This window comes from Nannospalax galili, unplaced genomic scaffold (genome assembly GCF_000622305.1).
Source record: "Nannospalax galili isolate Female #2095 unplaced genomic scaffold, S.galili_v1.0 scaffold399, whole genome shotgun sequence".
Lineage (NCBI taxonomy): Eukaryota > Metazoa > Chordata > Mammalia > Rodentia > Spalacidae > Nannospalax > Nannospalax galili.
This window is the reverse complement of record NW_008345053.1, coordinates 2,237,819-2,265,119: the sequence shown is the minus strand read 5'-3', so window position 1 is coordinate 2,265,119 and position 27,301 is coordinate 2,237,819. Positions and strand designations below refer to the sequence as shown.

The 27,301-nt window shown below is 42.2% G+C and overlaps 1 protein-coding gene across 5 annotated transcripts in view; it reads left to right on the top strand.

The window, feature by feature from the left end:
• Dip2c (disco interacting protein 2 homolog C) overlaps window positions 1-27,301 on the top strand; it is a gene marked incomplete in the record, with an annotated part of 458,386 nt that overhangs the window by 360,280 nt on the left and 70,805 nt on the right. For 4 of the 5 annotated variants that reach the window (XM_029567488.1, XM_017800185.2, XM_029567487.1 and 1 more), the window contains 6 exon segments: window positions 8,753-8,892; window positions 12,689-12,825; window positions 14,455-14,663; window positions 16,175-16,289; window positions 17,206-17,407; window positions 25,541-25,662. In XM_029567488.1, coding sequence (XP_029423348.1) covers window positions 8,753-8,892; window positions 12,689-12,825; window positions 14,455-14,663; window positions 16,175-16,289; window positions 17,206-17,407; window positions 25,541-25,662 — 925 coding nt within the window. 5 annotated transcript variants of the gene reach the window in all.

Genomic DNA, 27,301 nt, shown 5'->3' with positions numbered 1-27,301 from the left:
CACACTCCTGTAAGGAACCACAACAGAACTCACTGGTTCACCAAGTTGGGCTTTGGTGGTATCCTTACTACTGTTGGCTTGGTTCCCCATCTGGGCTGAGTAAAGGTTTGTTCATATCTCCCCAGGGACAGTGTCACACAACAGCCTGAACATGTTTTCTCTTGTTAAGAGAAATGCCTTAATGCAGAATGTCTCTTACACAAAAGAACATATTGAGGTCACTTCGAATAATGAAACCTCCAGTATCCTGCTTGGTAGATGAGCAGAGAGAGGCACTTTCAAGAGCCTGCAGAGGATCCTGGAGAGGGGAGGGCAGGCTGGTGGCTAGCCTATAGGGTAATATGCCCTTCATCATGTGATTATCAGGAGCGATCAGTGCTACCACTAACCCAGTCAGTATTCATCAGAGAAAGGCATGAGCAGTGTTGAAGTAGGATATTGAAGCTTATTTTAAGAACAGAAGTTGGAGAACAAGAAAAACCAAGAACAGGAGATGTGCTCACCTTCCTGTGTGTAGGTATGTATGTAATTCTGTTGACATGCATGCTCCTCTTCCTGCAGGTTAGTCAGGTGATGGCAGGACACAGTTCTGCTCTGGCTTCCTATAAAAATTGTAGTTTTACTGATTGTTACAGTTTGTGTGTGTTGCTGGCAGTGAGGTCTTTGGGGTGATTAAAGTCATTGTCCCATGATGATAATAGTAGCTTTATTACATGAAGAAAGAGACACAGGTTAGCATCTTGCTCTCTCTCACCACGAGTCCCTCCAACCATGTTATATAGCACTGGGACTTTTCCAGTGCCACACCCTGCTCTTGGATGTCTTCTAAACTTCTAGAATTAGAAACTAAACAAACCTCTATTCTTCATAAGTTACCCTGTGTAATCCTGTCACAATAAGAGAAAACAGACTGAGAGACTCAAAAGTTATTTCTTCTTTACTATAGTCACCATCCCATAATATTTTGTATGTTTTATTTTTCTCAAGACTAGTTGTGGAATAGAAAAATACTAGGGTGACAATGAGTTGTGATGCCTGAACTCCTCAATGGGATTTCAAAACAAAGACAAATAAGAATGTAACCTAGCAGATGATGGTCCCTGGCCCCTATCTGACATCCAAGTCTGTGTTATCTATAGGATACAGAGAATAGACTTGATTGGGTTAGTTTGTGACAGTGTTTCATGTTGTACAAGATGACCTGGAACTCACTTTGTAGACAAGGATTGCCTTGAACAAATTCTCCTCCCTCTACCTCCCAAATACTGGAATTAGAGGCATGTACTACCTCACCCAGCCATATTTGATTATTTTTAAAGCTACATTGTGACACTTTATTCAACTAAAATATTATTTCTAACATTTTTAAGGACAAGGGCCTTGATGCTAGTGATGAAAAGCAATGATCATGTAAAACAGAAATTGAAGCAATGCTGGAGAAAAATGAAGGTGTCTGTCCAACAGTCACTTTCTGTTTTTTTGAAAGAGGTCAATCCAGAATATAGAAAGCTGGGGGAAAAGTAAGAGAAGACACCCAAAGGGCAGGACCCCAGTACTTAACCAGCCAGTTTCTGCCTGGGACATAACCCTACCCAGAATAAAACAAAGTGGACACAAACCCATGAATTAACATGGAGTTTCCAGGAGCATTCATGACTACCAAAAATATTCAGATTTGGGGAGCTGTGATCTCATTTTTAGAACATGGGAAAATATTGGTTTTGATTTTCAACTAAAAATTTAGATAAAATTTAGAAACTTGTCTAATCACAAAATAGAGCTGAGAATCGCCTTGATGAGTGCCAGATTTAGTTAAGTAGCACTGACCAACGAACTGTTGCCTTACCCTGTGTAGCTTGTCCTGACCGCACGGATTGAAGAGTATATTGTCTGGTTTTATTTGATTGGATTAAACTGTGCTCAGAAGCTTATTTTGGTAGAGATGGCACATATACAAAGGAAAAAGCATTGAGGATCGGGCCCTATTCTCTGCCTGACCTGGTCTGAATTTCTCCATAAATTACTGCTAACAGTTGGAAATAAACCACTTCTGCAGCTAGGTCTGACCACTTTAAGGCTTTACAACCTCCCTAAACAGTGCCACCATCTGGGGAACCAGTGTTCAAACACAAGATACTGAAAAGCATTCTTCATTCAAACCATTACAGCATATCTGGTTCTTATGAACAAAGAGAAAACTGCATTAAACCAATAGTGCAGTGTATTAGAGTGTGCTAACTTTACCTTGCATCTGTCCCCGTTAAAAATCATGACTTTAGTTATCTGTTGAGTTTTATAACGTCTGTATCACAGTAAACATTGAATCAGGAACTGTTTACATTTTTTTCTTGTATTGAAAGATTATTCTCTAGAAATACTATTTCTGTTAAAGTAAGTACCCAGTGTTGGCTGCTCACTGACCTTCAAAGGGATTTGATGACTGGTACTGTTAACATATGATGAGCCATTCTACTTAAGTTTAAAAAGATATACCTAGAGAAGATTGAAAAGCAGTGGACTTGACTCTGTATTCTGCTTCTGTGCACTGTTTGGTGACCCAGGCACCTTAGGGCTACTTCATCTGGAAGAAAAGCTTCCCGTCATGGATGGTGACTCAAGGGCAAAGCAGCTGTCCTAGAAAAAGTGCCTGCTTCCCAGCTCTGGTCAGCAGGTCAGAGGGGAGAGCCCTCATTCAAGTCGATTGCACTTCAGCATCTCAGTGATTGATTTAATGAAAGGCCAAGCATTCTCTCACAGAAGCAGCATTGTCTAATCTAGTTTGGACTCTTTGTTTGGTGAGACTTATGTAGCCCAAGCTGGCTTCCAACTTCCTGTCTAGTGAAGCCTGGCCTTGAACTCCTGGTCCTCCTGCTTTTATCTTCTCAGTACTGGGATTAGGGGTGACAGATATCGCTACCACATCCAGATGCTTGAGCTACTTTGGAAATTACTAGGTGGAATATGTTGTCTATGGGAAGATGCTTCTGAATACCAGGAGCCACACCTTGTTCTCTGTCCCTGGGTCAGTGAGGTAGTCTGCTCTAGAGGCTGTTGGTCTTGGTGCATCTCCTGACTGTTCACACACTGACTTTGTAACTGGGATGTATTTAACTGTCAGGGCTCAGATTCTGCTTCTGGATCCTGGGGAATCAAACATCACCCATAGCATAGACATGGGTACATCCCTGTCGAGTGTTTAAAATATGTCTGGTACATAGTTGGAATTCCACAAATATTAGCTGCTGTTACTAATGCTATAATAATATTTTGTGCGTGTTCTGTAATGATCTACTATATAGAAATAGTGCATTGACTATGGTAGGTAAGGAGAAAAGTGTTGCCCACGTTTGTTTCTTCCCCAAATGTCCCATTGTTTCTCAGCTGAGAATTGCTCCATTGGAGATTACCTATATAGGATGAGAAGTTTCCCCACTTGCAGACAGAGTCAGTGAATGGGAGATGGCGGCAAAGCTTTGCAAATGTAGTCACCTTTACTCTATTAAGCCCTGGGAACAGAGATCATCATCACTGCTTGTTATTTGCCTCCATCTACTTTGTGTTAATGCTTTTGGGGACTGGCCAGGCTCTGCTTACTGTCAGCAGTGCAGATTCTAGGTGGCTCACTGCAATGTATAGTAGCTGTTTCCTTAGGTATTATTCGGCAAGGTCAGCTAACAGCTTATCAAATGCTTTAAAAGGTTGGAAATGCCATGAAAGGGGGCGAGCGCCAGGCATATTTTTGAGTGGTGCACACACAGGTTGAAGCCACTTGTCCCAGAGCACTTTCCTTATGAGGCCACATCGCTAAGGTTGAATATGTTCCTTTCTGTTTCTTTTAATTTCCTTCTTATACATCATTGCAACATTGTATACAATGCACAGCTATATATTTTTCCTCTTCCATATCTCTAGGTGGAAAAACTGCCCCTAACATTTCTAGAAATTGCTGAGCTTATTCCTCTTGTAGCTCTGTGAGGCACACACTGCTGTAGCACCATGAGCATATTCCTCCCCTGCTGAACTGAGTCTGGAGATTGACAAATGGGTCTCTGTCTTTATCATCCATTATTTAATTTTCTCATATTGGTTATTGCAGTTAATGTTTTTAATCTCCCTGGTTTCTGCTTATCATCACTTTTTTTTCATTTCACTATCTCCTTTATGTACTTGGAGTTTTTATTTCCTAAAACAGTTGTGATGGAGAAAGATCTACGGAATTCATAACTCTTATGGTTTGAATGTGAAATGTCATAGGTTCATGTATTTGAATAGTAGGTCCTTGGTTGTTGGCACTTTTGGGGAAGGTTATGGTACCTTTAGGAGGTTGAACCTTGCTGGAGGAAGTATGTTACTTGGGGGTGGGCTTTGAGGTTTTATAGCATGTTCCCACTTTGTGTTCACTCCATGCTCCTGGACTGCTGATGCAGTGTGACAGACCAGTTTTATGCTCCTTCTGACATGCCTTCTCCATCATGTTGGGCTGTATCCCCTCTGGAACTATAAGTCAAGCTCTTCCTTAATTTGCTTTGTCAGGGTATTTTATCACAGCAATAGGAACTAACCTCATGCAGTAATCAAGGAACAAAGGCTGAAACAAACAACCTGGAAAAATTATAAAATTTGACTGTGGGTGTTATCAAGCACATTCAGAAATGTGCACTGCTCAGGGATAGCTCAGCACCATGGTTAGGAGCAGATTCTTGAACCCTGCTGAGTTTGGTACCTATACCTTTTCCTGAGGTGTGGTCTTGGGCTTGAAATAGCCTCTCCTCATCTCTGCACAAGGTTCCTGTAAAGAATGTGTGAACACATATAACATAACTCAGTGCTGCATGCAGGTCTGTCTAATCAATGAGAAAACGCTGTGTACTCCCATTCTGTTAGAGGGAATAAAAAGCAGTATGTTCATTTTACAAGGCTTTCAGTTTTTTCCTAAAATTTTAAGTGTAGATACTTTCTTATTCTGCTATCTTTCTACATTTGTATTTTGTAGAAATATTTCCTACCATATAAAAATTGAACTAAAATAAATAATTATTATATATTCATATTACTGAATACTGTGTAACAAGATAGGTGAATTTGATGATTCATCTGCACACATACACCCGTATATAGGTGTGTCCATGCACACACAGCCACTCAGGTGGAAATCTGCAGCTGTTTTCTGTGGGAACATGCTGTAGAATATGCATATTGTGATTTGGCTTTCCTTTGAAAATATATTTGCATATGTACATAGTTTATATCTAACCAAAGTTTATATCTAAACATCCAGATAAGAGGCCCATAGTGTTCAAGTCTGGGCATGGGCTCTGCTCTGGATCTGAAGTCCATCAAGCTCCACACTTATTTGAACAATTGGCATATGTGATGGTTAATAATGATTATCAGCTTGACAAGATCTAGACCCACCTGGGACAGAAACCTCTTGGGATGTCTATGAGGGAACTTGGGTTAGTTAAAGTGGGAAGACTTGCTGTGGGTAGCACCATCCCATGGGCTGGAGTGTCTTGGACTGGATACAAAGGAGAAATCAAGCTGAGCTCCAGCATTCATCTCTCTCTGTTTCCCAGCTACGGATGCAATATGACCAACTGCCTCACACTCCTGTTCCCGTGCCTTCCCCACCATGATGGACTATACCCTAAGGCCATAATAAAATAAACTTTCTGAAGTTGATTTTTTAAAGTACTTTGTCACATCAACAAGATGATTAACTAATGCACTATGTCTGTGCCTTGGGTTCTAATCTGAAAATAAGACAGTAGTACCTGTAAAGGTTTGTTGTGAGATGTGAGTAAGTGTACATGTGTAAAAGGGTCAAAACGTTTATGGCACTGAACTACATAAACATATTGGCTTTGTCATTGGGAAGAAGAGGCCATTGGCTACACTGGGTATTGTGGAGAAGTTGAGGACAGACCCAAGAATGCTGTCATCTGTGGAGTGGTGGGGCTGCAGAAAGTGTCAGGGATATCTGTGCCTTTCTTCCTGCCTTTTGGCCTGTATTTTGTAAGTCTGAAAGGAAGAAAACCCAGGGTCTTTTTCTCTGACCAGCAAGGAAATCTATTAAATAGAAATAGGTGGTAGTAGATGAAGTTAATTCAAGGTTAGTGTTATTTACTTATATTTCATGTGAATATATTATCTCTCCTTTCATTTTACAAACAAGCTCTATAACAGTTTATGAACTTAAGAGATTTAGTTACATTTGTGATTCTTTTTAACTGGTACTAAACATAGGGAAAAAGATGTTGTAACTAAAGTAGCAAACCACATACTATTAGACCTTGAGAGCATGCTGTCCTCTTGGCTTTGAGTTTACAGAGCCTGCTTTCACCACATTTGCTTGGGGCCAGTCTTCCCATGCTTGGGATGGTCACTGCTAATGAAGGAGGAATTTACTTCCATGTGGCTCTCTGACTTTTGTTACTAAGACAGAGTGTTAGTTTCTTATGGCTGTCATAACAAAGAAGCAAAACTGGCTGCTTTCAAGCATCAGAAACTGTTTCTCTTGTTCTGGAGTCCTAAGCCCAAAGTCAAGGTATAGGCAGGATTCATTCCTTCTAGAGGTCCCAAGGAACACATCTCTCCCAGATGGTGCCCCAACGGGTATTTGCTGGAGGCAGCCACCAGCCCTGACATCTTTTAACTTACATGTGTGTTGTATAAATCTGCCTCTTTTTTTCACAAGACAGTTTGTCAGTGTTTGCTTTTCTCATATGAGGACATTTGTCATTGGATTTAGATCCACCCTAAGCTAGTATAATCTACTAATTTGGTTTATCAATTTGTGAAGGGCCTGTTTCCAAATAAGGTCTTCGCAGTTACCAGGAGGGTTGTCTTTGACGGCAAACGGTTTAGCCCACAGCCAACCCTAAGGTTTTTTTGTTTTGTTGTTTTATTATTGTTGAGATAGGGTCTCATATATCCTAGGCTAGCCAAGGATGCCTTTGAACTCCTTATCCCCATGCCTCACCTCAAGTGCTGGGATTACAGGCCTGTACCACCATACCAGTTTATGTAGTACTGGAGATTGTATATGCCAGGCAAGCACTCTCCCAGCTGAGCTACATCCCCAGCTTCACCCCGCAGCTTTTAACTTCTGGCCTGCACATCACAGCTTTGTGGAGTGGTTTTGGAGGAGGAATAGAAGTGGGATGTATGAGAACACTTTTATTCAGAGTTTTGATTTGTTGAGTGATCTGGAAAAGAGAAAAGGGCAGGAAAATAGTACATACTGGAGTGTTTTTAGCTTATTGAGTCCTGGTAGTTTCATATGAGTTTTCTTTTTTAAATTTAGCACTACCCTTATTATTATGGGCAAAATAATTTTATATTCTGACACCTATATTTTTTAATATCTCAACTACTTGATTCAAGTGAAAGCTCCTTTTGCAAATTTTAACATTTATGCTGCCCCATTTATATCTTTAACTATTAACCTTCACATTATTTTTATATTAAACTACAAACTCACATTTATAGGGCAACTTTGGGATTTTAAAACCATGTTAAAATTTGCATGTGGAAAATTGTAAAAATACAGTCAACCAAACTTGATGACCTGAGTTCAATCCCTGTACCCACACAATGGAAGAAAACTTCCACATTCACAGGCTATGGCACATACATACCCAACATGCACACAATAAATATAATGCAGTAAAAATGATAAAAATGCAGAAGATAATAAAAACAAAAGTATGATCTCTAGCTTAGCTGAACACTGAATCTTTAGAGATAAAATCCATAATCCTAAACATTTTGTAATTTATTTATTCAGTTAACTGGTATTTATTGCTGGACACTGTTCTAGGAGTGAGATGCACAAGTGAATAGTCCACCTGCCTGCTCTTAGGAATGTTATACTTTGATGGAGGAAGACTTGCTCATAGTCAGATGCTTTATGCTCTGGAGACAGGAGTACTGATCACGTGTATTTTTATTAGGCAATGAGAAGACTCATAATTGAGCTAACCTCTGAAGACTCTGAGAGAGGAGAGAGGAGAGAGAGAGAGAGAGAGAGAGAGAGAGAGAGAGAGAGAGAGAATATGAGCTGGGACATGAGAGAGTGATGTATGAGGGGCCAGAAAGTCAGTGAGGGCTCAACCCTGGAGCCTGCTGACACCAATGGAGAGACAGCAGATGCGGTCATCCCTACAGATCTGTGCCTAAGCTGAACCCACAAAGCATCTTACAGCATGTCATCATCTGTTCTTTAAAACCTGCATAGTATAGCATAGAATTTTAGATTTTGTGTATGAAATTGAGCTTGGACAGCATACATCTGAACGGAGGCTAACCAGCCAGGATCCCCCGCATTTTGGTTCCCTGGGCTTATTTATGTTCTTAGAGGTACTGCTCTCTCTTGTTTACCATTTGCAAGACTAGAAAGCCAGACTTCATGGAGAGCAGAAAGGGTGTCCAGAATCAGTTGCTCTCTCTATTTATGACCACCGCCCTGAGAGAGCCATGAGGGTAGGACAGCTGATGCCACCTTTACATTCTGAAGTGTTTTTAATTAGCCTATGAACTCTAAGGTTGACTCATGGTAGAACTAACAGTGCACAGACAGCAAACAAGTGCTCCTGAGTGCTGGCTCACGTGGCAGCTAGTTCCCTCTTCAGGGGCTCCCCCTACTCCACAGGTGGCTGCTCCACTGTATGTATTTGTGAACATCTGGTGGAAGGAGGGCGTGTAGAATGGTTTTTCTGCTTCCATGTACTCAGCTAAATTGCCCTTTCAGGCCCACAGATGATAGCAACCAGCCACCAGGCCGAGGTGTGTTGTCTATGCATGGGCTGACCTACGGTGTCATCCGTGTGGACTCAGAGGAGAAGCTGTCAGTGCTCACCGTACAGGATGTCGGCCTCGTCATGCCTGGAGGTAAGTGCAGCCTTAGGATGAAATTGGCAGGCCCAGCAAGGCCTCCTGATCCATCAGTTAATAATGGTTCCTCTTCCTGTCCATTCCTTGTCCCTCTGTGTGAGCTCTGGTGCTCAGCACTGAACTTGTAATCTTTGATGTCTTTGTCAAGTTTTAGACATCTAAAGCAATAGAAAAGGAAACTCAAAATATTGGAGAAGCTAGTGAAGGATGTCTCTGCTCTGGGACCCTCTTCACAGGAAGGCATCATGGGCCAGCACTGTACCCAACACTAGCCCAGAGCAGCTTCCCTTTTTCAAACCCACAGGCCCACTCTTCCCCCATCATCCTAACTGATGCCTCAGCCAAAGCTGAATACTCAAGCTCACCCTTGAGCATTACGTATGACTAGAGGAATGAGAGGCTTTATTTTGTGTGATGCTACCATGCATGTATGTAGTATGAAAGCTGTGTAGAGACAGCCGCTTGAATGAAGAGATCCAACCTTGCTGTACCCCTGCCTGCCTTTCCAGCCCTCATGTAGTGTGCTTTGGCACCTCTGGGAGCCACAAGCAGGACTCCAACTCGTGTTCTTATTTGCAGAATGCTCTTAACCTAATTCCTGCTTTACAGGGCTGTACACATCAGCATTTAGACCCCCAATTTCTGTTTTCCATAATGGAGCCAGAGTTCCTTCTCACTTAGATTCTCTGTGCAGAATCTAAGCCTCCTTCTTCAGACCCCCTTCATGCTCCTTTACACACAGAGGGGCAAGTCTGTACAGGAGCAGGACTGGTTATCATGCATGTAGTTATACCCTGTAACCATATATAGCCAACTGGCTTCTCTTAGGAGGCTAGCTGGAATCTGAGTGCTTGGATAAAACCTGGTGGACAGAAGGCCATGCTGCCCTCAAGGAATCACTGAGAGGTAGAGTCTCTCAGTGTCCCTTGCTGTGGAGAAGTGTGCAGGGGCTGGGCTTTCTCTGCAGGTTGGATTGTTTCTACACTTGCCTCATTTATAGCACAACAGAAATAAAGCCAGGCCTTTGTGCTCCTAATCCTCTATAGCCTTCTAAATCCTACAATACCATGAAAGGTGTTTATGTTCCACCTGCTCTCATGGGTGCTCTTTCAGAGTCTCAGCAAACTTACACCTCCAAACTCCAAATGTGTCTGGCACAGTGCCCATTTCCCAGGATTAGCCAGACCACCCAGTTCTATTTCTTTCTTTCTTTAAAACAAAGCAAGAGTTTTTAGTAAATGGATTCCCATGCTGGAGGCATCAAAAAAATCAGGTGATATATCAGGAAACCTTTCTGTCTACTCAGGACACCCACAGCATCATGGACTTCTTTTCAGAAATGTTCCCATACTCCAGTAACAAACACTCACACCCCATGTGGATGTGTGTTCATGTGCTGTGTTTCTTTGGTTCGGGACTTTTTAAATGTAATGATAGGCTTCTGTGCACACCATGGTTTGTGTCTTAGGTTACTTTGGAAGCACATAAAGAGCTTGTTCCTTCCCAGTGTATACAGTTTGAATGCATAATCTACATCTTCCACAACAGAGTTGCAGCCTGCTTTTTTCTTCTGTGAAGGCCCACTTTTGAACTTCAGTCTACGAAAGTATGCGAGTATAATGAAAAACTCCCAGAACTGAGGTGTCTGCTTCTTTCTTATTACTGAGAGTTTCATATGTTCACATAATGTCTCTTGATCTAATCCACCCCTCTTCCCTCCCCTCCCCTCCAGTTCCTTCCCTCTCCTCCAGACACCACTTTTTCACTCCCAACTGCATATGCTTTCCCATTGTTTTTTAACCCACTGAGTCTTCCTAGTGCTGCCTGTATGCACATGGGTGTTGGACCATCATGCGCAGCCTCTCGGGGCCAGCATCCCTGAAGAAACCTAGCTCTTCTTCCCCAGCTGTCATCAGTGGCTAAAACGTCTCTCCTAGGAATGGGGCTTCATGGGCCCCTCACCCATCCATGCTGAGATTTGGCTGGCTTGATCTTACAAAGGTCTTGTGTCTGTTTCAAGGGCAATATACCCCCATCCATCATTTTGATCATAGTCATCTTCCAGAAACCCTGTAAGAAGTTGTGCTCCTGGCACTGATGGGTACTGGTCCCACTGCCTTCCCCAGAGTTTCATCAGACTTACTGAATTTTACAGGCTGATAAGTGGACTTTTTGGCCTAGTTTTGTCTTCTGGGTTTTTTGTTTGTTTCTAGTACTGGGAATTGAACCTACTGCTTCATACATGTTAGGCAAGCATTCTGTCATTGAACCACCTCCACAGCCCTTCTTTTACATTTTATTTTGAGCTAAGGTCTTACTAACTCCCCCAGGTTGGCCTTAAACTCACTGTGTAGCCCAAGCAGCATTGAACTTGGCATTCCCCTGCCTCAGTCTCTCAAAGAGTTGGAATTATAGGCATGTGCTACTAGATCCAGGTTTTTTTTTTTTCATGTGTATGAATGTTTTGCCTGCATGTATGTAAGTGTACCCATGTCATGCAAAGTCTGTGGGGGTCAGAAGAGGGCATCAGATTCCCTGGAACTGGAGTTAGGGACAGTTGCTAGCTGCCATGTGAGTGCTGGGAATCAAACCCAGGTCTTCTGGAAGAGCAGCCAGTACTCTTAACCACTGAGCTGTCTCTCTAGCCCTAGACCCAGGGTTTTTAGTGTAGTTTGAGTGTGAATTTTTCTTACTGTGAGTTTAACTTCTCATGTTTCTGCTGGTTCTCTTTGTTAGCTGCTGTAACGCCAGCTTCTAGCAGTCATGGGCTTTCCAAACTCTACATTGTCACTAGCTGTATACAGGGCATCTCTCAGAGGCCCTTGGCTAATCAGGCTTATGGTTTGTAGTGGTGGTAGGTAGGATGCTAAAGTTGTATAAACATCAAGTGTGTGTGTCACAGACTAATGAGAATTTAGCATCATTAAACTACATGCTAAAGTGCTGGGGGAGTACTCATTTGGCAGAGTGCTTGCCATGCAAGCATGAGAACTGAGTCTGGATGCCCAGCACCCTGTAGAAAGCTGGAGTGGCCATGTAATTCAACGTAGAGGGTGTTGGAGGCAGAGGCAAGTGGACCCTTGCAGTTCTCTAGCCAGCTAGCCTAGCTGAATTGATGAGCTCCAGGTTTAGTGAGAGACCCTGTCTACAAAAATAAGGTAGAGAGCAGTCAAGGAAGACATTGGGCATTCTTTCTGTCCTACACACACACACACACACACACACACACACACACACACACACACACACACACACACACACACACACTGAAGCCTTTATGTTAAGTGATATTTCTCTGAAGGACTCCCCATAAACAGGGACTTTTAAATCAAAGGTTAAAGTTTCTGTAGGGCTTTGAAAGCCTTTAAATTCTGCTTTCAACGTAGAGAAGCTTTGAAAGACTTAAAAAGCAGGTACCTGTGCTTCTTCATATGCAGAGTTGAAGTTGTGATTTAGAACTTGCATCCGTCCTTTTGACGTCCTTTTGACACTTACCTGATTATCATCCTGATAGATAAGTAGCAGGTGGCGGCATTCTCTTTAAATGCAGTTGCACATTAAAATGAAAATAATCAAAATGATTGATGTCACAATAATGAAATCTGACATTTTACTATAATATGAAAAACATGGCTCTCTTTAGAGAAAATGAGTGTCTGGGCATTGTTCTTGGAGTAATTGTTCAAGATACTATTTTCTGTTTGTGTCCTCATTGGTATTCATGGATTCATTAATTTCCCCACCCTTTCCTCCATCTCAACGCTCGCCTTGTGCTTTCCTGTTTTGCCTTTAGCCATCATGTGTTCAGTGAAGCCAGATGGAATTCCTCAGTTATGCAGGACGGATGAAATTGGGGAGCTTTGTGTCTGTGCAGCTGCCACAGGAACGTCGTATTACGGTCTCTCCGGCATGACAAAGAACACCTTTGAGGTAGGCCGATGTACAGCCTCCTTCCTTAAGCTCTTTCCCTGACTGGCCTCAGACAGCCTTGTCAGGTGTACAGAAACACAAAAAGCCTACTAATACGGTAATGTCACAAAAGAACTTTCATATTAATTAAACTGGTTACATTTTGCCTACCATTTTTAATTTTGGTAAATTTGGTTATCAGCATTATTCTGACCTTTTAACCACTATCAAAAAAGAATAAGCAGTTTCTTTAAAATGGGCTTTTTGTATATTTGTCATTGTTCTCACCTTTGCCTATTTAATACAAGTATTAGCTGACAGGTAGATGATGAAAAACCACATACATGATAAGAGAGCATGTGCATAGGATGTGGGTAGAAGCACTCAGAAAGCTAGCTGATCATCCCTGCATGGTATTGTAGCATAGGCTAGACCTGAGCAGGTGTGAACTCAGGAGAACCTGAAAAAATACGCACTTAAATAATTTCAGTGCCACAAGTAAGTATGTGTAGTATATGTGGTGTATATACATATACTATGGATATAAGTGTGCTTGTGGTTTGTGGATATGTGTTGTATATTTGTGTGTTAGGTATACACGTGGGTTGTGTGTAAAAACATGTACAACAGTGTGATCATCTGGCATGTGTAGGTATATGGTTGTGTGAGTGGCGAGCACACATTACATAGTGAACAGAGACACTAAGAGTTAAATTCACAGGTTCAAGTGTTCTGTGCTGCATCACAGTATTCTTAGAACGTTTGTCTCTTTCCTATGTAGTGCTTGACCTTAGGAGTAACACAGTATTTGGTTAAGTTATAAATAGGATGCACCCCTAATGTTTAGATCTTGGACTGTGACTTTGTTGCACATGAATTCAGCTCCCTAAAATACCCTGGAAACTGGAGTCGAGTATAGACTAAGTAAAACCTTCCTTTCTCTTTCTATGTGACCTATTTGCAGTGTTGAAGGAAACAAGGCTTACATTTCAGACTAGATTTGCTTTCTTTACATTCTCCTTTCCAGCATATTCCAATAAGGAAACGTAACATTTTAATGGATCGGGATCAGCTACAACTATGTGTGTTGTTTAGAAATGTACTTTGAGTCTCCATTTATCACTTTCACCTGGTGTTTAGAGCACAGTGCAGTGGTTTCTGGCTGCTGCCTGGCTGAAGGCTCATAGCCTGTGAGAGGAGCCACCTGAGGCCCCTCCCAGCCACAGACATGCAGAGACAGCACTCTGCAGAGCTGCTGTGGTCGTGAAGGGGAGGTGGATGTCTCTGTGCATTAGTTACTTTTGCCTTTGCCATGGCAAATATACTTGAAAAAAGTGACTTAGGGAGGGAAAGGTGTATTTTGGCTCAAGTCCATAGCCCATGTTATAGTACCAGCCACATTCAGGCTGCGTTTTCCCTCAGTTAAAGCTCTCTGGTATGCCCAGAAGTGTGTCTCCTAGGTGACTCTAATGGAGCCCAGTTGACAATGAAGAATAGCCATTACACTGTTTGTAGACTGTGAACAGTCACCCTGACCTCACGCTGGCAGGTTATTGGCAGTAGGTAAGTAGCTGCAGTCACTCTAGAGAAGTAAGAACAGAATTTGCTAATCCTGTAAGAGATGGTCTAATTGCAGCCTTGTTCCCCTAGGTGTTCCCCATGACGAGCTCCGGGGCGCCAATCAGTGAATACCCATTCATAAGGACAGGATTGCTGGGGTTTGTTGGTCCTGGGGGCCTCGTCTTTGTGGTGGGTAAGATGGATGGCCTGATGGTGGTCAGTGGGCGCAGACACAATGCAGATGACATCGTGGCCACAGCTTTGGCTGTGGAGCCCATGAAGTTTGTCTACAGAGGAAGGTTAGTGGTAGCCATATACAAAGTAAATGCATGTGTTTGGTAGACCATACTTTTTATAGTTAGATAGAGCTGAAAGGCTGCATATTCCTTCACTTTGTTTTGACTCAGTTTCTTCTTCTATCACATTGAAGCATCTGGACTCAGTGACCACTGAAATTTCATTTAGTTATGAATGCTTAAGAATTAATAGAAATTTCCTGACCTCCTCGAGATACTCTAACTTAACATCCAAGGTAAATAAGAATATCCATTTGAAAAATCCCATAATGAACAACTGCACAGAAATAGCAACCATCCTAATTTGTGCAGAAAAGCGAATGCCCATCCGTGTATTTCCTGAAGGCCCCATGGTTTTCTTCCTTATCGCTACCTTGTCTGACATATAGCAGGCAGTCAGCAAATATTAATTAGCTCTGTTCCTGCAGCTCTTGAGTTTGTTCATACTGTAGAGGAAATCAGAAGCGTCTCTTGGCTTAGATTGCAGCTTAGCAAACTAATAGGACTGGAGGAAGTACCACATGCCTATCTCATTGCTGCCTTTGAAGTCTTAATAAGTAGAACCTGAACTCACAACAGCTGTGAGGACCTGCACAAGACCTGCACAAGATGCACGTAGTTAAAACTGCCAGCTTGGAGGGGAGAGACGCTCCCACTGCCCCACCCTTAGTTTATGGGCAGCATGACTAATTGGACTCAGTTATTGAAAAAGAAGGACATGAAGTTGGGAAGAACTGTGTTGGGGGAGCAGAGGGGGAGTTGGAGAGAGAGCAGAGGATGGTTGTGATCAAGGTGCACCATGCTCATGTGTGAAATTCTCAAAGATTTTTTTAAAATCTTTGATTTTAAAAATGCCAAAACTAGAACCTGTTTGTGAAAGGGCTGTCATGGAGGTCTGGAGTGGCCATAATTGTGTGCTGACCATACACAGCAGACAGATTTGAACAAAGACTCGTTGCTTGCAAACAAACTTTATATCACTGTGTAGAGGAAAACTTCACAGATGCAAACTCCAGAATGAGTGGTGAGGGTCTCTAAACACTGACCATTTTCTAGTCATATGCAAACTCGCTCTGTCTGGAGCCAAGCATACCCAACCTTTGGACACTGCGACATGACACGGTTCACGCTTGGGTAATGCATGGTTGAGTTATAAAACAAACCAACACACAAACACATACGAAATCTCATCATATTTTAAGTAAGCTTACTGTTTTCCTTTGGGATGCATTTGTAGCTGTCCTTGACTATATGGTGGACACCTGTAACCTCATCCCCCAGACCTAAGAGATGGCAAGCAGCCTCCAAGTAGTAAATGGGCAGTTGCCTCCAAGCACCATTAAGCTTCTCCTTACCCCTTAGGGTTAGCACATGTGGGAGTCTGGGACAAGTTTGCCTCTATGATGGAGTCATAGGAACTCTGTAATTAATGGTTATAAAGTCCTCACTGCCACTGGAGTCCTTAAAAGCATGTCTGCCCTGTGATTACCGTATGTTCCCCTCTGTCCCTGCAGGATAGCTGTGTTCTCAGTGACTGTCCTTCATGATGAAAGGATAGTGATCGTGGCAGAGCAGAGGCCAGACTCCACAGAAGAGGACAGCTTTCAGTGGATGAGCAGAGTGCTCCAGGTAGCACGGCTTTGCCTCAAAGCTTTCTTTTTATGGCTCCAGCTTCCTTCATTCATTATAGGATTGTGGCCTAATCCTTATGGCATACATCTCTTTGCCTGTTTGCTTTCCTGTACTCCACTCCATCAGAAATTCTGTCCAGTGTCCAGGAAGCATGCTGAACAGACCAAGGGCAGGAATCAGAGGCTGCAGAACTGCTTCTTAGCGTTCACTCTGAGAAGATGACAAGATAAATTCTTTTCTCCAAACTCCCTTTTAAATTATTTATGGTCTTCCACAAGTCCTGTGTAAAACTATGCATCTTTTTTTACTGTAATTAGAAAGCCATGTCTTGCTTTGTTATTCATATACCCAGGCACTCTCCACACCAGGTGTACTTCTGTATATTATAGACACCATTTAGGGCATGTAATTAGTTGCTGAGCCTGCGTGTATTGGCTCATGAGTGTGATCCCAACATTTGGGAGGCTGAGGCAGGAGGATTGCCACAAGTTAGTTAACCTGGACTACAGTATGAGACCTTATCTCAAAAAACAAAAAGGGTACTGGAGAGGTAGCTCAATTAGTAAAATGCTTGCTATGCAAGCGTGATGATCTGACTTCAAGCCCTAGAACCTATATGAAAAAGCCAGGCATGATGACATATGCTTGTAATCCCAATGCTGGGAAGGCAGAGGCAGGCAGATCTTTGGGCTCCCTAGCTTGCTATCCTAGCCTAGTTGGAAAGTTCCAGGCCAGTGAGGGACGCTATCTCCAAAAATATTAAAGTGAACAGTATCTGTGTGTGGCCTCCACACACACGTATATACGTGTGTCCCTGAATATATACATAACAAAAAACCTAAATAAATACACTATTTACGGTTTCTGTTTATAGCTTCTGTTGTGATATGATTGCCTCTTTCTTATTTTTTAGGCGATTGACAGTATACATCAAGTTGGAGTTTATTGCCTGGCCTTGGTACCAGCAAATACCCTTCCCAAAACGCCACTTGGAGGCATCCATTTGTCAGAAACGAAGCAGCTGTTCTTGGAGGGCTCCCTTCACCCCTGCAACGTCCTGATGTGCCCACACACCTGTGTCACAAACTTGCCTAAACCTCGGCAGAAGCAGCCAGGTATACCCAGCAGCCCTGCCCGGTCTGTGCTTGTCTTTGAGTGGGCTCTCTGAGCTGTATTCTTTCCACACCATGCTCAGGAAGAGCTATGTGTGAGGAATCCTGGTGCTTTTCCATACTCACTTCCTCTCCATAGGGCCGCACACTCCAGGGAGTACCTTCTCACACATGGGCGGTTGGGATGCAGCAACTCTGCTGAGACACTTAGGTTCACTCACAGGTGGGACTGTGGGGAACATGTGGGTGGAAAGAGGTGTCCATCCTCGCAGGGTGTTAACACTCCGGTTGAACTTGATTATGCACAGCCCTAGACAAGGCAAAGACCCCTTAGAGCCCTTGTGTATAGAATGAGGATAATACACCCTTGCAGGTTTTATATGGCTGATTTACAAGGAAGGCAGCAGGCTATAAGCAGACATCTTGAAACATGAAGCATTCTGTATTTATTTCTGACTGACACTGTTTTATAAAATTCTGTCTGGTGCCTGGCAGGTTAGGAACACATCGCCCTTTATTTGACTTGATTCTCATAGTGACTGAGTAAGTCATACACTACTAGGTTGCACACAGTTGTCATGACATGGGAATTATTGTCAGAATGTACTAGATCACAAGGTAGGAACTGCCAGTGTGGTAGCAGAGGGGCTGGTGTGTACAGACCAAATCTGGATGAACATCACATGGTACATAGCATACCCTCATCACATGTGTGTTAATCTGTCCATCCTTATGGGACTGCATGAAGAGGATGCTCTTCATTTTATAGGTGAGGAAAATGAGCCACAGAGAGATTGAGGAGTTTTATCTAAAGTTATACAGCTAAATTGCACCAGAGACAGACTAAACCCAGGCAAAATGCTCTGTTCCTAATATATGTTACCTACCCACCTCCTATTCCCTATTTTAGTCTAGCTTGGGACCTTTTACTGCTACTTGTTAAATAATGATAATGTTGGCTAGAGGTTTTAGCAGGTCAGCCTAAAGGTTACCAGCCTTTATTAACTTGGCTGGTGGCTGGATGTAGTGCCCTTTCTAATAAACGTATATGCCACTTCAGAAAATCTCACCCTAGGGGCTCTTTAGTGGTGACCTGAGGCCTGCAGACTGCCTGCACTTCTCCAGGACATGGGCCTTTCAGTGCAGTGGCCAGGTGATTGTTGATTGCATCAAGTTCAAAGATCAGGAATGTAGTACTCACAGGAGAAAAGTGGTTGCCCAAGCAGATAGCAGGCTGAGGACTTGAACCCAGGTCTTCAGGCTGCAGACTCCTGCTCTTACTCTCTCTACATCTCAGGGATATTTTGTGTGGTACATAGTATGGGATTTATGCAGCTAAGTAGTGTGATCTCCCATGGTGTAATTATACTTCATTATCCAAGAGCATAGGGAATCCTTATGGTGTTGGCTTCCCAGGCATACTGGCTTAGTCTTTTTTGTTGTTCACCTACTGTTGTTTTTTATTGTTGTTGCTGCTGGTGTTTATTGAGACAGAATCTTTGTGTATATGCCAGGCTGGCCTCAAACTTAGAGTTCTTCTGTCTCAGCCTCCCAAGTGCTGGGATTGCAGGTGTACGATCACCAGTCTCATTTTTTTCCTTATGTTCATTTCCCTAAGTATTTCCTCTATTTCTTTTCCCTATACATCTTCCTTTTGCTTTCTCTATCCTTGGTATATATGATTCCTGTAGTAAAATGTAGAGCTGCAGCTGACTTGTGTCCACATCTTTAAATATTTTATTTATTTTTATTTTATGTGTACGCATGTATTGCTTGCATGTATGTAAGTATACCCCTGTTGTGCAATGCCTGTGGAGGTCAGAAGAGGGCCTTTGATTCCCCTGAAACTGGAGTTACAAATGGTTGTTAGCCACCATGTGGGTGCTAGGAATGGAACCTGGGTCTTCTGCAAGAGCAGCCAGTGCTCTTAACCACTGAGCCATCTCTTTAGCCCTGAGTGTCCACGTCTTTATATTGGTATCAGTAGTCCTTAAACAGGCAAGCCTCAAGGAGATAAGAGGTGCTGCCCTTTGGAGAACATTCAGAAGACAGGGAAATAGCCTCTCTTGACCCTATTATCTTAGAACGTAGATAACATTGGAAGAATACAGTTCTTGCTCTTTGCAGGCATGTTGGTTCCTGTAGTATTAAACTTCATGTCACTGCAGAACTCACGAGCATGTCCTCAGTACAAAACTGAAGGTGCCAGCACCTTCCTGTCCATTATTTGGCTAATGAGTTAGTGGGAGCTCTGACCATAGTGACCCTCTGTCAGTGGTCCGCAGGGCAAAGCCTACCAGTTGAGCATCATGTAAAGCTTCAGGGTAGATAATTATTATAGGGAGAGTCATTTTCAAGTAGATGACATGGTTTCATAGTGACTGGCCTTACCAGCCCAAGGTTAAGAAACTTAATAATTAGGAAAAAACAGCCTGAAGAAAAAGATCTTAGTCTAAAGCCAGAGCAAAAATCAGGACACCTGAACAAAAGCCACTTTCATTAGGGATGGTGGGAAATTGTGGTTTCAATGATTTAATGCTTTGATGCTACACCTTCCTCAATAAAGCTGTATAGGATGGCTTAAGTCTAAGAAGGAAGATATAAATATCAATATGTAGTACACAGTATATACTGTATATTATGTAAATAGCTGATGCATCAGCTCTTTCTGTTATATTGAGAGGTAAAGTAACATAATTATGTGTCTCCAAAAGACTTTTCTTTTTTTCATTCTGTGAATTGAACCCAGGGCCTTACAGATGCTAAGGAACACCTTACCTCTTTGCCTTTTTCTTCTTTTCTTCCCTGACTCCCTCCCTCCCAGCCTCCTCTTCCTTCTTCTCTCTGTTTCTCTCAAATAATAAATGACATCTAAGCTAAGGCCCTGTGACTGACTTCTCTAGATCTCCTGATGACCTGTAATGGGCCCCTAGAGGATATTGCTCTGAGGCCTCAGTTTCCATTTATGTGGTAAGGAAGTTACACTGATGATTTCAAAGACCCCTTTGGAAGAAGGATTTAAAATGACTCTGAACAGATACTGATACTGGCAACTACAGCAGACATTGACCATGGCTACTTACATGTAAAGATTTTGCTAGCTGGTGCAAATTGAGCTCTTAAAAGACAGAGTCACAAGCAACAAGATTCCTTTTCTACTGGGCAAGTTCTTATTTATTTTGTTAATAATAGTGTGCGTGTGCAGTTATGAAACTAAGCACAAAAGTCTTTAAGGATCTTTAACCCATCACAGAAGCTATCAACAATATTATAAAACATCAGAATAGACACAGGTCCATAGCTGTAGCTTGAGGTAGTCCATCAGAATAAAGAACACTGTGAGGAGTCCCACAAAGTGTCTAGCACCTGAGGAGGGCCTTGCCTCCCAGTCCAGTTTATATGTCCTACTTTTGTATCAGCCATTTGCTTTTTATCTTTGATATTTATGTTAATGATGTATCTTAACTGAGGGCTGGGCAAAGTGAGTCCTCTAAAAGCTAGCTTGGAAACTGGCCTGAGCTGGTTTAAAGGTGTTTCCAGTTGTGAGAGTTCAAAATGGGGACATGATGAATATTTTGAGGATGTACAGGGTCTACACAGTGCCTTACTTTAGGTGCCTCTGTTACCTTGTGAGCTCTTTCCTCACTACAGTTTATTTCTTCTTGTGTTCTCTCCAGGTCGAGGTTAGGACTTGCACTCACGCACACATGGTGCTTGGAGACTTCCATTGCTTCCTTTATAACATCTCTTCCTATTAGGAGTCCATGAAAGCTGTCCCTGTAGAAGTCATACGGACATGTATAAAATGCTCTTTTGGTGAATTGCTGTCTCACACTCTGAAAATGCAAGTTGAGATACACTCCAAAATGTGTGTACTTGAGTCTCAAATGGATGATAAGTGATGGTGCAACTTCAGGAAGGAGTGATGATCTTGCAGAAGTAACCAACTAACTGGCTTTTACCATAGCCAATGCTCCAATTATTCTAGCAAGCAGAACATACCAGATTTGGTTGTTTTGTTAAATGTGAAAAGACTATTTTTCTTTCATAGCACTTTAGTGAAAACTAAGAAAAGAAATTTAGTCTGTCCACACTTACCACATGGGAAAATTCTGAAATGCTTTGACTGAGTATTTGTGATATGTCCTTGAGATTATACAGAATCTAGCCTCACACAAAGGTACTAGCAGTCAGGAACCTCAAAGCCTGCTACAGATTCATCTCTCAATTTCAACCCTGCTTTAAAGTACCCCACCATCTTACCCACAGCTTTGACAAATTGAGTCTTTTCTGGCAAATTAAATTCTGTATGGGCCACTGTATGTCTATAATGAGTGGCCCTGCGCTCATTTGGAAGTCTGCTAAAGGATGGTAAGTACTAGCATGCCTTATGCTCTGAGTCATTCTAGAAGGAGGACCGTTGTGGTTGTTGTCATGGTAGCTGGCCAGTTCTGAGCCTTGTTCTTTGCCACTGCATCCCTTGAACTGAATCTTTTTATTTTGATACATCCCATGATCTACTTGTTGAGCTGCAAACTTCCAGGTCTTTATGTGTAGTAATAGCATGCATCTCTTGACTGATAAACGTAACTTGACCACCAGAAGTTTAATAGCAATTTGACTTACCCGTCTACCTTCAACTTATATTCCATAAAGCCAAGAATTAAGTACAAATTGATTGTGTCACCTTTGTTATTTTCTACTATAATTCTTTTTTCCCTTATGTGTATGTATGCATATGCATGTTCACACATATGTGGGTGCACCTCTGTGTGCATGTAAGTGGAGGCCTTAGGTTATGTTGATAGGTAAAAGTAGCCATGGATGAATCCAGTTGATCAGGAGGAAGCACCAGGACACAGATAAAACTCCATCAGAATAGAGTTTATTAGGAAAGGAACACATGGGACAGATTCCCTTCCAGGTAGGAAAAATGTCTGCCCCGGGTCATGAGCTGGGGTCTTTTTATACCAGGAGGCTTCTGCTTCCCTCAGAAGGTGGGAAGGTTTGTTTTTTTTTTTAAGTTGGGGGGGGCAGCGGGAGAGCAGGACTGTTAAAACCTGCCCCCTTTAGAGATCAAAGGGGAAGCCTGCTATGTTGGCCAAACAGTGGAGAAAAGTCTGCTTCTCTTGACTTCAAAGACCAGGGTGCTTATCAACTCAGTTACCCTTTCTCAGGGGCTTGCAAGGTCCCTGAGACCCTGTTGGTGAGGGGGCGGGGCTATCTGAACCTTAACAGATGTGGGGTGTCTTCCTCAATTACTTTCCACCTTATATATTGAGGTAGGGTCTCTTGCTTAACCCAGAGCTTGCTGATTCAGCTGGTCTGACTTGCCAGCTTGTTCCAAGGATCCTATCTCTGGGATTACAGGTAGGCCACTATGCCCACCTGGCTTGTATGTAGGTTCTGGGGGTCTAAGCTCCACTGCTCACTCTTGCACAACAGTTTACCCATGGAACCATCTCCTCAGTCCTTATACTGTAATTCTTTCAATAACCATTCTTTTTCTCCTTCTCCCCTTCTCCTCTGTACACTGCCCCCTCTATGTATCATCTATCCCCTCTGTCTCTCTGTCTCTCTCTCTCTCTCTCTCTCTCTCTCTCTCTCTCTCTCACACACACACACACACAGATATTCTCTAGAATATCTATCCTTTCCCTATTAAATATATATGTATATCCCTTTTCATGCATGTGTTTAATGAAAAGAAAATGTGAGTGCTTTATAGAGTTTCTAGCGGTAAAAAAAAAAAATTTAGTTTCTGCACTTCAAGAGATTTTTGTACTGGCAAAATGGCTCAGTGGGTAAGTGCTTGCTGCAAAGCCTTATGATCTGATTTTGATTCCCTAGGACCCACGAGGTGGAAGGAGAGAACCTACCCCCACAAGGTGTCCTCTGACCTTCACACTCGTGCCATGGCCTGTGTGCATAAATAAATAAATAAATAAATAAATAAATAAATGTAATAAAAATTTTTCAAAGACTTTTTTAAAAAGAAACTTGCTTCTTTGATAAATGGAAAAGCAAAGATATCAAAAGTACAGCTGATTTTTCTCTTTTAAGCTGCTCACTTAAACTAGGGAAAGGATGTACATCATTGAGTTTGTAACAGGGAAGTGAGAGGAGAACTTTGATTTTACAGTGGTCTCTGGGTTCATTTTTCATTCTATTGTGACATGATGGAGAATCTCAAACCTTACTGGTAACTAAACAGAAATAAGTGATTCTGTATCTTATCTGTCATGGGTAGTGTTATTTGAATCTACCCCAAGAGGTAAATTATTATAATTTATTTGGTTTTGGTCAACTCTTATTTTATGTAATAATACCATAAAACAAAAACAGATACAATCCAGAAGTCTTTATCAGTGAAATGCATCATCTTTTCAAAATCTTTAGTAACTTTTTTACTTTTTGAGACTTTCATACGTGACTGTTCGCATTATTTCCGTCCATCCCAGTCTCCCACCAACTCCTCCTATGTCTCCTTCCACTCTCTCTCAATTTATTGTCCTCTTCTTTGATTATTATTGTTACATATACATATATTTTCAATATATTTAATGCAGTGAGTCAGTTTGTGGTGCTCATGTGTACCTGTGTTTAGTGCTATTCATTTGGTAACAGCTTCTCAGGAAGCTCATTCCTGTAGAAAACTGATTCTCCCTCCTTCAGCATCCAGTGAGTGCCTATAGCTCTTCATCTTGAGGTAGATACCTAGTGAAATTGCCCCCATCCACCTTGGCATGTCAACTGGTTTTGTCATTATGCAAATTTTGTGAGACTACCACACTGTGGAGAGTTCACTGGTGCAGCTTCCCTATCATGTCTAGAATGCATTAACTAGCAGCAGGTGTCTTGTCCATCTGGCTCTTATATTTTTTCCAGCCCCTCTTCAAAGATGTTCCCTGAGCCTTAGTTAGAAGTTGCATTGTCAGTGTGTCACTTAGGGCTGGGTACCTCCCAGTCACTTATTTTCTGTGTTTGACCAGTTGTGGAACTTTATCATATTTTCCATCTGTTGCAAAAAAAGGAAGCTTCTTTGATGGGAAGTAAGAGGTACACATGTCTGTAAATATAAGGAAATGTATTTAGAATGCAGTAAGAAATTACATTAGTCTACAGAAGTGACAGAAGTAGGCTTTTCTCTAGGATCCGTGACCTCTCCAGCCAAGTGTTCTTTGCTGTGTTTGAAGTGCCATGTATGATTTCCTTCCTGCTGAGCTGGCCTTATGTTCAATTAGACAGCTATTGATTACCCCCAAGGTAAAAGTACCACTACTGTAACCTATAGAGATAGTTTGCTGGGCCAGTCGTTGTGGTTCATAGACTATAGGATAATTGATTGGTTATCTTCCTTGGAAGCTTGCATAGTATCTTCTCATACTATGAAAGCTAGTCTTCAGGTAGAAGGCTTCCTGGTCAGTTCCAGCTCCATTGCTCCAAGTCCTGTGTCTGAAGTATGTCCTGTCTTCAGCAGTAGGGTCTTACCTTCAAGTTCTGAGAGGTAATCAAGGGCTATAGCAATAGCTTGTGTTACTTTGGGAGTCTCTTGGACCACCCTAACCAACATCTTGAAGGGAGGTTTTCTGTGCCTGGCACTGTGATTTTGTTATGTAGCCCTCAGCTGTACACATGCAGTCACATTTACATGTATGTTTTTCAGTAGACTTATTCAATACTGCATTTCCCTTTGACTTTTCACACTACTTACGTATTATTTATCTCTCTTTCCTTTCTGCCCATGTACAGCCCTCTCTCTTCTCTCCTCAGTTAAAGTACCCCCCCAATTTGCATCATTTTAAAAATCCTGTTTTTGTCTTCTGTACCATTTTTATAATCACTCTAATATATATGTACACATCAGTACCTGTTGGGTTAACACTGGAAAAATAGAAGCATTGGCTCATGGGCACTAAAAGGATTCTGTATGTGATGAAAACATTATTTCTTCATAACCCTTATCCAGGCTTGTTGAAGCAGCCATCATGATTATTTTAGTGATTTCTTCGAAATCTCTTGTAATTGTGGTTAGAAGGTGGGGCCTTCAAATCATTTTCCCCTGGTTAGCCCTTTACCAGGATGGTGAGTCACGTTTTCAGGAATTTCACTGGTCATACTTCTCTTTCCTTCCAGAAATCGGCCCCGCCTCTGTGATGGTGGGAAATCTGGTGTCTGGGAAGAGGATTGCCCAGGCAAGTGGCAGAGACCTGGGACAGATAGAGGACAATGACCAGGCCCGGAAGGTGAGAACCGAGGTCAGAGCTCACATTGTTCCCCTTCACTGTAAAGCTGAATTAGATGCTATGTTAGCTAGGTGCAGAATCATAGTGACTGCCCCCTGAATGTCCCACTCTGTCAGTTCTACATCTACTGCTGTACTATCTTTGATAGTACCCTCCTTCCCCCTTCCCTCTTTGGCCTACAGTATACATTCATATAATAGTATAGGGAAATATTTATCAAGGGGATATGATGCTTTAGGAAATTTCATTGTAGCACAGAAATAGAAAGTGATGTCATCTCACATGGGCCAGGGCTAGCGCAAAGGTTTGGGAACCATTATCCCTTCTTAGTGTCTCCTCACTTGTTTCTAACTACCCTACAGGTCCTGATATGAAGCCCACTGCCTCACAACCTTGGTGTGCAGCTTTTTCATCCTTTGGTTCTAAACAGCCAGACCTTCTTAGTACAGCTTCAGGAGCAAACACCCAGCCCCTTTCTGCACACATAGCACAACATACAACTTGCCTATGTACATCTAAGTCTCCATTATAACCCTTCATGCTCAGGGCTCACCTAAGAAGTCCTTTTTCCACAGCCAAAAGTTGGGCCCATTCTATATGGCTATTAAAGAGTGTTACAAAATCATGTAAATACTACCAGTGCAGTAACATAGCAATTCGTTCATTGAAAGAACTTGATCTTCACATTCTCCTCATGTGGTCTATTCATAAAAGGGGTTAGAATGCTACATGAATATTTCCTATATCCTGACATGAAATAGGACTGTCCTTTTTATTACAGACTAAATCAATATGATGCGTCTAATCTATATAATTTGCAAAGCAACTGGGGAATTACCATTCTAAAACCACTCACTTAATTGAAGCCATGCTTTAAAGTAGACTAGATCTGATTCTTTCATTGCACACCCACAGAAATCAGCATTGCATCTTCTGGCCACCCTAGGAAGAAAGGTTTGCTGTATTGGTTGTCTCTGCCTATAGGGAAATAGCTCTCTTGTCCCTGTGGCTGAGTTATAGAGAACTTGCCTCATTGAGGGTACTTCAGCAGTCCTTGGAACTGCTAGTCTCTGTCCAGTGCAATGAATTCTAAATAGCTACAGAGGGGAAAGTTGAAAACACATGCTCAACCCATTGATAATAAATTTGTCAGAGTTTTTCTTTAAAATGAATGTGTCCTTACACAGCATGCGCAAGACCCATTCAAACTCAAACCAGACAAACCCAGCACAGAACTGGGGAAATGGGCAGGAGACACCAACCTCAGCCAAGGAACTATTGGCAGCTGATCACTGCTGGGTGAAGGGAGAGTTGGACTTCCTTAAGTGAGTGACACTAGATAGGCTGACCAGGTGTCAGTGGATGAATTCACATTGAGGGACATCTGGAGACACAAACGTGACTCAGTAGATCTTAACATATATGACAGAATGCATGAAATCTGGTGGGGGTGCCTATTGGGTGGTGCAGACAAGGGAGGGGTTTTAAATATGATTAAGATACATGTATGAAATGCATAGAAATTCAATAAAATATATATTGGGGAAAAATGAATGTACCTTTATGCCTCTGTAGAGGTAAGCATGCCATCTTAGGACATTTGCATGCTCTGAAACTATTTTTACTTAAATACTGAGGTTGCCCAATGGAG